The 13,383-nt window shown below is 35.3% G+C and overlaps 1 protein-coding gene across 9 annotated transcripts in view; it reads left to right on the forward strand.

Annotated features, from left to right (window-relative positions):
• Positions 1–13,383, forward strand: part of SENP6 (SUMO specific peptidase 6) — a 129,095-nt gene that overhangs the window by 77,534 nt on the left and 38,178 nt on the right. For all 9 annotated transcript variants that reach the window (XM_065911598.1, XM_065911599.1, XM_065911600.1 and 6 more), the window contains 2 exons: positions 6,318–6,466; positions 11,321–11,708. In XM_065911598.1, coding sequence (XP_065767670.1) covers positions 6,318–6,466; positions 11,321–11,708 — 537 coding nt within the window. The remainder of the gene's footprint in view (positions 1–6,317; positions 6,467–11,320; positions 11,709–13,383) is intronic.

The raw sequence follows: 13,383 nt of genomic DNA on the forward strand, positions 1-13,383 counted from the left end.
CAGTAGGAGTACGTCCTACTCCATTGTCTTTAACCAGAAGCCTTCGTGTGTCTTTTTGAACCAGAGTTTTGTCTGTATTGCTAGATCATATAGTAGTTCTAGTTTTAGTTTCTTGAGGAACTCCATACTGTTCTCCATAGTGGCTGCACCAATTTATATTCCTGCTAACAGTGTAGGAGGGTTTTCCTTTCTCCACACCCTCTCCAACATTTATTGTTGGTGGACCTTTTAATGATGGCCATTCTAACTGGTATAGGGTGATACCTCATTTAGTTTTTTTTTTTAATTGTAAAGAATATTATTTAAAATTTTTTAATTTTAGGTAACTTGCTTTGCAATAGTTTACTGGTTTCTGCCATATAACATACATATATATCCATACATAATTATACATATATCCCTTCACTCCTGAGTCTGCCTCTCCTTTTCCCATCCCACCTCTCTAATCATCGCAGAGCTCCAGACTGGGCTTCCTGTGTTACATAGCAACTTCCCGCCAAGCATCTGTTTTACACATGATGGTAAATGTATGTCAGAGCTCCTTTTTCCATTCATCCCACTGTCTCCTTCCCCCACTGTGTCCACAGGTCCATCCTCTTCATCTTCATCTCCATTCCTTCCCTGCAAATAGGTTCACCGATAGCATTTTTCTAGATTCCATATAACTGTATTAAAATACATTTGTTTTTCTCTTTCTGACTTATTTCACTCTATATAACAGGCTCTAGGTTCATCCACCTCACTGGAACTGACACTTTTGTTTTTTTTTTTCCAAGGCTGAGTAATGTTTTGTTGTATATATGTATCACATCTTCTTTATCCATTCATGTGTAGATGGACATCTAGGTTGCTTCCATGTCCTGGCAATTGTAAATAGCGTTGCAGTGAACATTGGGGTGCATATGTCTTTTAGAATTGCAGCTTTCTCAGGGTGTATGCCCAGTGGTGGGATTGCTGGGTCATATGGTAGGTTGCTTCCCTGGTGGCTCAGACGGTAAAGCATCTGCCTACAATGCAGGAGACCTGGGTTCGATCCCTGGATCAGGAACCTCCCCTGGAGAAGGAAATGGCAGCCCGCTCCAGTATTCTTGCCTGGAAAATCCCATGGACTGAGGAGCCTGGTAGGCTACAGTCCATGGGGTCATAAAGGGTCGGACACGACTGAGCGACTTCACTTTCACATGTAGGTTTATTCCTAGTTTGTTTCTTTTTAAAGCAGTCTTCATGCTGTTCTTCATAATGGCTATATCCATTTACATTCCCACCAATAGTGTAGAAGGGTTTCCTTTTCTCCACATCCTCTCCAGCATTTATTGCAGATTTTTTGATAGTGGTCATTCTGACTGGTGTGAGGTGATACCTCATTGTAGCTTTTGATTTGCACTTCTCTAATAATCTCTAGTAATTAGTGATGTTGAGCATCTTTTCATGCACCTGTTCGCCATTTGTATGTCTTCTTTGGAGAAATGTCTGTTTTCGTCTTCTGCCTATTTTTTGATTAGGTTGCTTGTTTTTTATGAGCTGTTTGTATATTTTGGAAATTAAGCCCTTGTTGGTCACATCACTTGCAAATAATTTCTCCCAGTTCATAGATTGTCTTGTTTGGCTAATGGTTTCTTTAGCTGTGCAAAAGCTTATTAGTTGGATTAGGTCTCATTGGTTTATTTTTTATTTTTATTTTTTGCTTTTATTTCTGTTGCTTTGGAAGACTGATCTAAGAAAACATTGGTATGATTTATGTTAGAGAATGTTCTGCTTATGTTTTGTTTAGTTTTATGGTGCCCCATCTTAATCTTAGTGTTTGTTTTGTGTGGTCTTGGATTAATACTCTGTTCACCTTCTCATCCCTAAAAGGTGGTGGTGTAGGGGGATAGGTTTTATCTTAAGTACCTCCCTGGAATACTTTGAGGGTTTGGAGGCTGTGTCATAGTTTAGCAAAAATAACTTTCATAGTCAGTTAGCTGCTAAAACTTTCATGAGCCTCTTGTTAGGTATTTGCTGTTTTTTTTAATAGTCATCAAGTTTTAAGTATTTTAGCCTTTTATATTTCTGGCTATATTTGAAACTAGTTAATTTTCACATAAATTATCATAATCTTCTTAGTTGTTTTTACCTTTCCATAGATGAAGCTTCATCTTAAAACTTCTAAGTACATCATTCTTTGTATTTCTCTTTCTTTTGGTACCCTATAATCTTGATTTAGGGAGGTGTCAGATTTTAAAATTGTTTTCCTCTATTGTCTTTTTTTGGGTGCCAAAATCTGTTTTCTTAACAATTAATGAAAATCTTTGAAATCATTTTGTAATAACAGTGATACAGAAGAGTTTCCATATTACAGATATAATCCAGCTGAAAAAGGATACTTCATGGGAAATAGATGGGGAAACAGTGGCTGACTTTATTATTTTGGGCTCCAAAATGACTGCAGTTGGTGATTGCAGCCATGAAATTAAAAGACACTTAGTCCTTGGAAGGAAAGTTATGACCAACCTAGACAGCATATTTAAAAGCAGAGACATTACTTTGCCAACAAAGGTCCGTGTAGTCAAGGCTATGGTTTTTCCAGTAGTCATGTATGGATGTGAAAGATGTGGACGGTGAAGAAAGCTGAGTGCCGAAGAATTGATGCTTTTGAACTGTGGTGTTGGAGAAGACTCTTGAGAGTCCCTTGGACTGCAAGGAGATCCAACCAGTCCATCCTAAAGGATATCAGTTCTGGGTGTTCATTGGAAGAACTGCTGCTGAAGCTGAAACTCCAATACTTTGGCCACCTCGTGTGAAGAGTTGACTCATTGGAAAAGACCCTAATGCTGGGAAGGATTGGGGGCAGGAGGAGAGGGGGACAACAGAGGATGAGATGGTTGACTGTCATCACTGACTCGATGGACATGGGTTTGGGTAGACTCCAGGAGTTGGTGATGGTCAGGGAGGCCTGGCGTGCTGCAGTTCATGGGGTCGAAAGAGTCGGACACGACTGAGCGACTGAACTGAATATAGATATAAGCTATTGTAAAATAAGCTTTGGGGGAACATATGAACATTAGGTGTTCAATGTGAATGAACTTCTTACATTTCCAGGCAAGGAAATTATTGATTGCTAGTACATTATTTAATTGGTCCTATGAAATGATTGCAGGATTGGGCTTGCTAGGCCATAAATGAGGATTAAGTACAATGTTGAAATCAATATTTTAAATGCCATCTTAGGGTGTAAATCTTTAAGTTGGGAAAGCATTTCTTTTTTGTCTTATTTGCCAGAATTAGTTTCTCAGAATTAATTTTCTCAAGAGTAATTAGTGAGCCAATTCATAGTACTGAATTATTTAACATTAGCTCTTTGGGTACTTTGTATATTGGTTCTAGGTTTTTCTTTTGGTATGTGTGTGTGTGTTTAGTTACCTGTTTTATATATAGTAGTGTATATTTGTCAAGAAGAAGGAACCCTTCTACCTTATTGGTGGGAATGTAAATTGGTACAGCCACTGTGGAGAACAGTATGGAGCTTCCCTAAAAATCCAAAAACAGAGCTCCCATAAGATCTATCTGTCTCACTCCTGAGCATATACCCAGAGAAAACCACAATTCGAAAAGATACTTGAACCCCAGTGTTCATTGCAGCGCTACCAGCAGTAGCCAGAGCACTGTAATAGCCAGAGCAGCAATAGCTAGAGCATTGTAATAGCAATAGCCAGGAAGCAACCTAAATGCCCATTGATAGAGGAATGTATAAAGAAGATGTGGTACATATATCCACTGTTTTTCTCTATTATCAATAAAAATTTTTCTGTTTCTTTCAGGGCTTGGGCCACTCGTTTCTCCCTTGTTAATTATGTGGTAGAGAAAAATGTGACTTAGGCATGATGAGATAGCTGAAGTGAACAGAAGAGTGTGATGATATGATCTGGATTGAAGTGATAATAGTTTTTAAAATGTCATTCTCTAAGTAGGGTCTGGCAGGAAAACGATATAGACATATTTGAGCAAAATGATTTGCAGAGGTTTTGTGGGGATTACAAATATCCCTAAAATATGTTTAAAAGGAAAAAGCTTTTTTGTGTACATACAAAAATTTAATTAGTAAGACCAAAGAAAGTTGGAGGAGAAAAAAAATCCCATGTTTTAAGACAGCTGTCTCTGTAAATTAAATTATGCCAGTAATTGGTTGTGTATTCCAGAAAACTGTATATTTTCTGAATTCCATATCTTGTCTGCCTTCTTTTTTTTTTTTACTTAGTGCCACATTCTAGTCCTTCAGTACTCATTTGTATGGAAACTTCTTTTTAGATCTAATCCAATCCATTTAACACCATACCAATGTTAGCCTTCATAGGAATGTAACCAACAAACACCTGCATGCTCTGGCTGGAGCAACTGCTCTGTAACCTCAGGTGTTCTTGGGAACAGCTTTTCCTTCCTTTCTCTGGCTGAGTCCTGAAATATCTAGATCTGTTACTAAAACTTATGTCATATGATGTTTTGTAATGTGATTCATTAATCCAGTAAACATTTTTTGAGCCCTTGTGCAGTTTCTAAACACTGAGAAAACATGTGAGTAAAACATTATTTCTGCTTTTTCAGAGCTGACAGTGTAATGGAGGAATCAGATCAATGTAAATAATTAGCAGAGAATAAAATGAGTACTAATAGAAGTATGGATAAAGTGCTGTGGAAGCTCTTGAGGATGTGCTTCGTCGTGCATAGTGTGGGCCAGAGGTAGCTTCTTAATGCAGAATAGTTTGACTGTCCTAGATAAATAGGGAGGACTTTGCTTGTAAAGAGAATAACATATATATGAAGGTGAGAAAGAAAATACCCTGGAGAAATGCACTTCTTTGAGGTGTAGTGTTTTGTTTGTTTTTTAATTAAGACTGGAATATACAAACTTCACCTTGCCAAGATTTGGGGTTTAGACTTTTTTCCTAAGCTACTGAAGTTATTGAAAGATTTTCAGCATTAGGGAGAAGGAAATGCCACCGCACTCCAGTATTCTTGCCTGAAAAATCCCATGGACAGAGAAGCCTGGCAGGCTACAGTCTTTGGGGTCACAAAGAGTCAGATATGACTGCGTGACTAACACTTTAAACATTAGAATGATTAGGTCATTTGAAAGATCACTTTGGCAGTCCTGGAGAGTGATTTGAAGCAAACGAAATTGGAATGAGGGAGATCAACTTAGGCAGGAGGTACGCATCTGAAATACAGTGGCAATGGAGTTGGAGAGGAAGGAATGAGTTTAAGACCCTTGACTGTAGTAGAATTTCCTTGACTGTGAGGAAGGACTCACTGGGGCAAGTCAGCGATTACTTAGATTTCTAGCTTCCGTGTCCAGGAAAATAAAGGTATTCTGACTAAGCAAATGCTGAGGAGGTGGAACTCTGTGATTGCACCAAGCAACAATAATTGCATGGGTTTTGTATACCAAATTTTTTGTATACCAGTTTTGTATACCAAATTCAGAAAGATATTTTTATGTGTAGAAAGTCTCCATATTTTTTTTAAAAAAGAGGATGTTAAAGATAGGAAAATGGAAATTTTAACATACTTGGGATTATGCAGGTAGAACATTTTTGCTTTAGATTTATTAACTTTTAATGCCTTTTTATTTTATTTTTAGTTGGAGGATAATTGCTTTACAATGTTGTATTGGTTTCTGCCATACAACAACGTGAATTAGTCATCAATGTAGGTTCATTAACTTTTGATTTAGATACATGTTCAGTTTTCTTTGCTGATGAAGTCAAATTGTAGTGAGTTTTAAATTGTTCTGTTTGGAATTCGTGAAATCATTTAAAAACTCTAATTATGAATTAATTAGAAATGAAAACGATTGACTTTACAATGAAAAATAATGAAAATTTTCTTTTGCGTGTCTTGAATTTAAAAAGCCATAAAATTGAGAATTACTTTGCTTTATTGAAACAGTTGTACCCCACATTTGAATTCATGTTTTTCTCATTACTGATCTGAGAACAGTAACGTAGGAAAAAGAAACGTGTGTGTGTGTGATTCAGTGCAGAGGTGCTCTGTTGCCCTAGTAGCACAGAACAAGCTGAAGAGAATATTGGTACACTTGGTGAAAATGGTCCACAATAGAGTGGGTGGAAAGAGATCCTGGTGAAGGACAGACAAGAGAAACAAGGAGATGGCTACTGGCTCTGGCCTAAAGTTCTATTTTTCTCTCTTGTACATATTGAAACATTAGTTTCTTTTAGGTAAAACATAATTTGATAATATGAGTTAGTATTTTTTTATAGCAAAAATGAGAAATTTATTAAGTTTAATTTTAGTACTTTCCCCCCATTTTTTTTTTTTTTTAGATCGTATAATGAAAAAAACAGAAGAGTCTGAATCACACCTGGAGTCTGAAATTAAAAGGAAAGTTGCACAGAAACGTCACAGTAGTACATATCAGTCTACCCCACCTTCTCCGTCTCCTGCTTCCAAAAAATGTTTAACTGATTTAGAGGTGGGTAGAGAAATTATTCTTTGTTGCTAATCAGTTGGTATTTTTATTAATACTATTCTTAGTACTTATTAAATTCTGGTGATCTTTTCAAATAGGACTGGAAGAGAACTAGAAAAGGTTACTTCGGCAAACTTTTCTGCCTTCATTAGATCATTTTTCAGTTGTCACAAGTCCAGAATATGTATCTTTCTGAAAAGGCGTATGAATACTTCCCTACAACGTGCTTCACATAATTGTTCTCAGTCAGAGTTTTTAAAAAAAATTCTCATGTATAACCAGAGTACAACTGTCAAAAATGTTTATTTAACATGGATCCAGAATTATCGTCTAATGCACAAACTCCATTCACATTTTCTCTAAGCGTGTCCTTTATGGAAACAGGATACCGTTCAGGATCATGTTACATTGAGTTGTGGCGATCTTCAGTCTTCTTTAATCTGGAATAACTTCTTGATGTTCTTTTGTCATTCATAACCTTGATATTTGTAAGAAATATAGGCCACTTATTTTGTACCTCAAGTTGAATTTGTCTGCATGTTCTTCATGATTTATACATTTTTCAAGATTCCTCAGAGGTGATGCTATGATCATATTGCATCATATCCAGAGGTATATAATGTTGATTTTTACATTATTGCTGATACTCACTTTTATCTTATTTAAGATGTACTCTTCTAGATTTTCCCAGGTATTTTAGTAGGTGTTTTTAGTAGATATTGCTGGGTACTCAGTCACTCATTTCATGTCTGACTCTGTGACTCTATGGACTGTAGCCCACCAGGCTTCTCAGTCCGTGGAATTTTCCAGGCAAAAATACTGGAGCAAGTTGCCATTTCCTGCTCTAGGGAATCTTCCCGGCCCAGGGATCTAACTTGCGTCTCCTCCATTGGCAAGCAGATTCTTTACCACTGAGCCACCTGGGAGGTCCCTAGTATTTCTATACTTGTTAATAAGAGTCTTTTCTTATCCCACATTTACTTACATAGTTTCTATTTTTATCAGCATGGAGACATAGATTCTTGTTTTTCTCAGAAAGGTTATTCTCCACAACTGTCATTATTTATTTTGATGTTCAAATTGCTCTAGATTTGGCCCATGGAGAGTTCTTCAAGTTGGCTGTTGTTTTCTTTTTGATGTATCCCCATCATTATTTGAGTACCTGCTTTCTGGTTTAACCAGGTGGTCTAGATTTCTTTGTATTTCTCTGTATCAGCTCTGTAGTCATGCATTTCTCCAAGGAGCCATTGTTTGTATAAGTGGAAGGAAAATATTTGGGCAGTAGTTGTGCTCGTTGCTACTGGATGTCAAATTTGTAGGCCCACTCAGCAGACTGAACTAGGAATATTTGTGTATGTTTGTGTTAATATTTAGTATGTATTAAAATTCATGAGTTTGCATTGATAACTCCAATTCTAGTCCAGCACCACGGTGTTTATTTTAGCCTTTTGTGCTTTGCATGTTTTTGTAACTCCCTTCTCTGACTAAGAAACCTGTCTTCCATTATCTCCAGTGTATTTACTTATTTGCTCAGTTGATTTTTTCTGTGACCAGTCTTCTGGTACACAAGCCTAAGGTTGGCTTGGGCTATACTGTCATCACCCACACTGATTGGCCCTTTGCTGAACCCCTGGAAAGGAGGAGAAAAGAAGAAAGCTTCTTCCCACACACATACCATCCTTCCTTCCCTAGGCATGCCAGCTAAAAGCCTCAGAAGTTTTTTTTTTAACATCGTAAATATATTTTTCTTTCTTTTTACTCTTTACTTCTGTGCCACTTATTCTTTTCTTAGTGGAGATAAAGAATAGATTATAGTCATCCTCTATGTAATTTTAAATTTTTGAGCAAGATTAGTGGTTTTTCTTTCCATGTATAGTGTGTGAAATTTCACATTACATATTGCTTGTAAGAAAACAAAGTCTTTGGTATTTAATGAGATTATAACAGGTTCAGAATGTTTACAAAATATGACATTGTCTCAGTGGTGTCTCATCAAAGGCATGCTTATTCTTATTAAGTATACAGGTTATTATTATGTGTATAGACTGGCAGATAATATGTGATAATGAGATTTGGATTTATTTTAAAGTGTTCCATTGACCAAAGAGGGTGGAAATGACACTTTAATTAATCTTTGTTTTCTGAAATAATTTATATTTAACATAATACTGTTAAGAAAATTTGCTATTTTGCTAAAAATAATTGAATAACGTTGAGATTCTAGTTTTTAGATCACTAGGTTGATATAATTCTTAATCTCTAGTTTATCATGAAAAGTGTAATACCATGTTTGGTTAAGCTGTTCTGCATTTTGTTCCTAATTGCTGCAAACAGTTCTAAGATATGTGTTTCTTAGCCTATGGATGGCATATGATAATAGCTCATGGTATAATTCCTTCTATATTTTAATATTAAAATTTTTAATAGTAGGGAAGTGCTTTTTCTGTTTCAGTATCAATTTTATAAACGCAAATATGTGAAAGTATTGTTTTTCCATAGGGTTCTTTTTATTGAAATATATCCTCTATTATAGACATTAAAGTATTGGAGCCAGTCTGAACCCAGCTTGATGATATCCTTGATTCTTCTTAATAAAAGACAGAATTAGCTTACATAGAGCTGGCTCCCGCTGTGACAAATGAGGGTCTAGTTTTCACATAAATAGATGTGTTTAAAACCTGGCTAGTGGTAACGATAGCCCTATATGCAAAACAGAAAAAGAGACACAGATGTACAGAACAGACTTTTTAGACTCTGTGGGAGAAGGCAAGGGTAAGATTCAGAGAGAACAACATTGAAACAAGTATACTATCAAGGGTGAAACAGATCACCAGCCCAGGTTGGATGCATGAGACAAGTGCTCAGGGCTGGTGCCCTGGGAAGACCCAGAGGGATGGGATGGAGAGGGAGGCGGGAGGGGGGATCGGGATGGGGAACATATGTAAATCCATGGCTGATTCATGTCAATGTATGGCAGAAACCACTACAATATTGTAAAGTAATTAGCCTCCAACTAATAATAATAAATGGAAGGAAAAAAAAGAGAAAAAAAAACCTAACTAGATGTGGAGATCTATCTATGCTTATCATGAAAATGAGGGGGTTTAGATTTTTTTTTTTTTTTTTAAAGAGGTTTAGCTATTTCATCACAGGGTAGTATGTAGGTAGGGACTGCTCCTTTGTACCTAACCAGTTGTTCACATAACTTACCTATGCATTCAAAATAGCATGATTGAATTATTTATGTCCTGGCAGAGGGGAAAAAGTACAATCTCCATATGCCAAGCTGGTATCCTACCTATTAAGTTTAGCTTTGCCCTGGTTGGTTTTCATTGCTGTGTGTTATCTGGGTAACAGATTCCATTCCTTTTTGTTATCTGGGCTAGACCCTCAAATAGGTAACATGGTATAATGGAACAGCTTTGTCATGGTCAGTTGGGCAAAGTTAGCGATTTCTCTCTCAGTTTTTTCATCTTTACAGCAAACAGGTAAGTCTAGAGTAGTAGTCTTTATAGGCCGTTTTTGCTTGTGTACATATTTTTGAGTCATAAATTTACATAAAATAAAAATGCATAGAACTTAAGCATTCAGTTTGGTGAATTTTGAAATGTAATTCTACACATTTAATCATTTATAATTACCACCTACCTGTTGGTCCTGCAACTACTTGATGTCTTCTGTCACCTAAAAGAATTTTAAACGATTATATTATTCTCTTATGTATTCTTAAGTTGACATTGAGCATTTTTCATCCTGAATTTAAAAGGTCACACAGGATGTAATAGTTGACATAAGTGAAAGGAGTAACTTTTTAAGAATAGTTAAATCAGTTTCCTCATATATTGATCTGGGCACATCCAAATTAATAATATACACTTGTTAATAGTCTATAATTGATTAAAGCCATATATTTTATACAAAGTTTGATGAATAGTTATTTGATGTAAAAACAAAATTGTTGGAAGTGCATCTTTTAATTAGAGACAGACTATTTTTCTCAATTATTTTATATATCCCTGGATGAATATTATGTTACATATTGAAACTGGATTCAGCATATGTTCATGTTTTCCTTCTTATAGATGTAAGTGCTGAAGAGCCTTGTTCACATAAATATGTACATGAGTATGGAAAGAGTTTTATTACAGTAATATCACCAAATACCTTGAACTCCTTCTACATTATAGGCTTCAAAATCATATGATACTCTACTGTCAAAAAATCTTTTTTTAATGGTATCATAATTGTAAGAGGCCTAGATTGGGCCTTCCTTGAATTATTTTTGTAGTGATAATTTAGAATAAATGATCTTGTAAAAGATTGTCTTAAGCAGAACTTAGAATCAATTCATTTTTCCAACATGTAACATTATCTTTCAGTTTGGTTTGGTGATTTTTATACCTTAGGGGTATGCACCATTTTAATATTTCAAATGGAAGATGGGTTTAGGATTCTTTTTTTTTTTAAGTATGAGAAGAACAGTTGTGGCAGGTGGTACTTTGACATAAGCATAATCAGAGCAGTTTTTGGAAGGGTTATATGTGTGAATTGAAGATCTAAATATTGATTACCTTAAGATTATTTAATGCCCTGTATGCCTTAGAAAATCTTTATGTATCCCTTGAGGATATACATAGTCTGATTGAAGGCTGCTGGACTAGATGGTTTCGAAAATTTCTTCCAGCATTGTGATGCTAAATCCCAAGTAACATTCAAGATTTTGTGGTATCCATAGCGATGGTGATGAGAAATAGGAGATTAATTTTGAGATTATTGTTGTTTTTTTCCCATGATGTTGACATAAAATGCCAAAGTCTTTTTTTTTTTTTTTCTTCTTTCTTTCTTTTGGATTTTAAGGTTTCTAAACAGTGTGGATATTGTCCAAAATGTGGGAAAGAAAAAGAAAATCAGACCAAATGCCAAAGTTGTGGTATTCCTTTTCCTAAGGATTTGCAGAGAAATTGCAGACAAGCTGTAACTTTGAATGACTCTGCTGGTTTATCATTAAGAACATCAATTCATCAGAATTCTGGAGGACAGAAGTCACAAAACACAATATTACCAGCCAAGAAGTTTTATGGCAACAGTGTGGAAGAGATTCCAATTGATCTTATTGTGACTTGTGATGAGAGGAGACAGAATTGTTTACATACTAATGGGAAAGTCATTTTATCTAGGGCAAAAGTAGCCAAAATCACACACCTGAAAGAAAGGAAAACAAGCCTGTCAGACCTCAATGATCCAAGTAAGTATTTTACTCTCTTTAGTATTGCTTTTATCAGTCTAATATTTTTCACATATATTTTTAATGTGAATATGAGCATATTTCTGAAGTGTAGTTTTAAAAGGTTTCTTGTATCAGTTATATGACGTGCTTTTTGGGTGGATTATTAAAACTGCCCATGTAATTGAAAAATAATAACTGACTTTGTCCTTACCCTATCCATTTTAAGTAGTTAAAAAAAGAGCATAGATCTTGGCCCTAGTCTTAGGTCAGTTGCCAGTTAGGACTGACTTTCTAACTTTGACCCAGTTACTTAATCTCTCTGAACTCTAAGTGGATATATTTCCTGCGTGATAGTGTTTTTGAGGGAGTAAATTTAAAAATAACATGAAGTGCCTAGTATAGCTCAATAAAGCATTTGACAAAAGAAAGGACTGTGAAAATTCATTCCCTTACTACTATTGTTCCTCCTCTAAATCCTTTTCCTGTCTTTAGTCACATGTACACATGTGTATGTATATGAAATGCAGTCCTTTTTGTAATAAATAGCATAAGATTGGAAACAGTCATAGACTGATTGAATAAACTTTAGGTAGCTGTAAAGGGGGAAAACTTAGTATTGTATAGAATGATTTTTAAGCTATTTTATCAAATGAATAAAGCAAGGTGCAGATCAGAGTTTATAGTATGCTACTCTTTATTTGTGATGGGTAGGGGAATTTATATACCTTGTTGGTGGCTTGAACGCACAGAATTATCTCAAATTAATTTAAATTAAAATAATATTGTGGCTGTACATCCTTAATGTTTAAACAAAACTCCAGAGAAATCCTAACTGGATTCAGTAATTTTATTAATAATAATATTGCTGTTTTTAAGTACATATTGATAAAACAAACCAGCAATTATATTACTGTCTCCAAAAACCTTGGAGAAAAGGAATACAAAAGCAAAACCAAAGAAGTAAAAATAACTAACTTCGTATTTGAATTGGAGATAATACTGGAACTTATTATATATCAATATTTTCTATTGAATAGAAAGTATTTCTTAGCTTTACCCATAAAATATGCCTGGAAACAGTAAGCAAACTTTGTATAAAAACAACTTTAGTTCCCGTATCCCATATCTGTGTTTCTGAATACCATTTTCCACTAAAAATAATTAGAGCTCTTCAGAGAAATGGCTGACTCTGGATCTGGAACACAAATGTATAAGATAAACCTCAATCATTGAGTTGTATCAGGAAGCGTGGAAACAGACACAAACAACTATGGTCATGTCAGAAGCACATAGCTAAAATGAAAAGGCTCCTCTCAGTGACCAAGACTGAATCTGCTTGGGCCACAAGAAGAACCATGACTACTATGTATTGAAATATGTTAAATATATTATAATTAGTTCATAATGATAACCGCCTACTCTCTCACAGAGAGAAAAGCTCCACCTTATAAAAGGGATAAAATCAAGAAGTTTTTCAGCCTCAAAAATATATCAAGTCCTGTTTTAATTCAATGTGAGAAACCTTAACGTATACCAGTATAGTAGGTTATTTTCCAAAAGAACTTGATTTGTAAAGGAATTTCTGTATGATAGCTGTCAAACCAACACTGTTATGATGTTATGAGAATGTCTATATTGAATATGAATATTTTATGATACATCTTAGTGTTATACCAATGCAATATTAAATATG

This window comes from Muntiacus reevesi, chromosome 19 (assembly GCF_963930625.1).
Source record: "Muntiacus reevesi chromosome 19, mMunRee1.1, whole genome shotgun sequence".
NCBI lineage: Eukaryota > Metazoa > Chordata > Mammalia > Artiodactyla > Cervidae > Muntiacus > Muntiacus reevesi.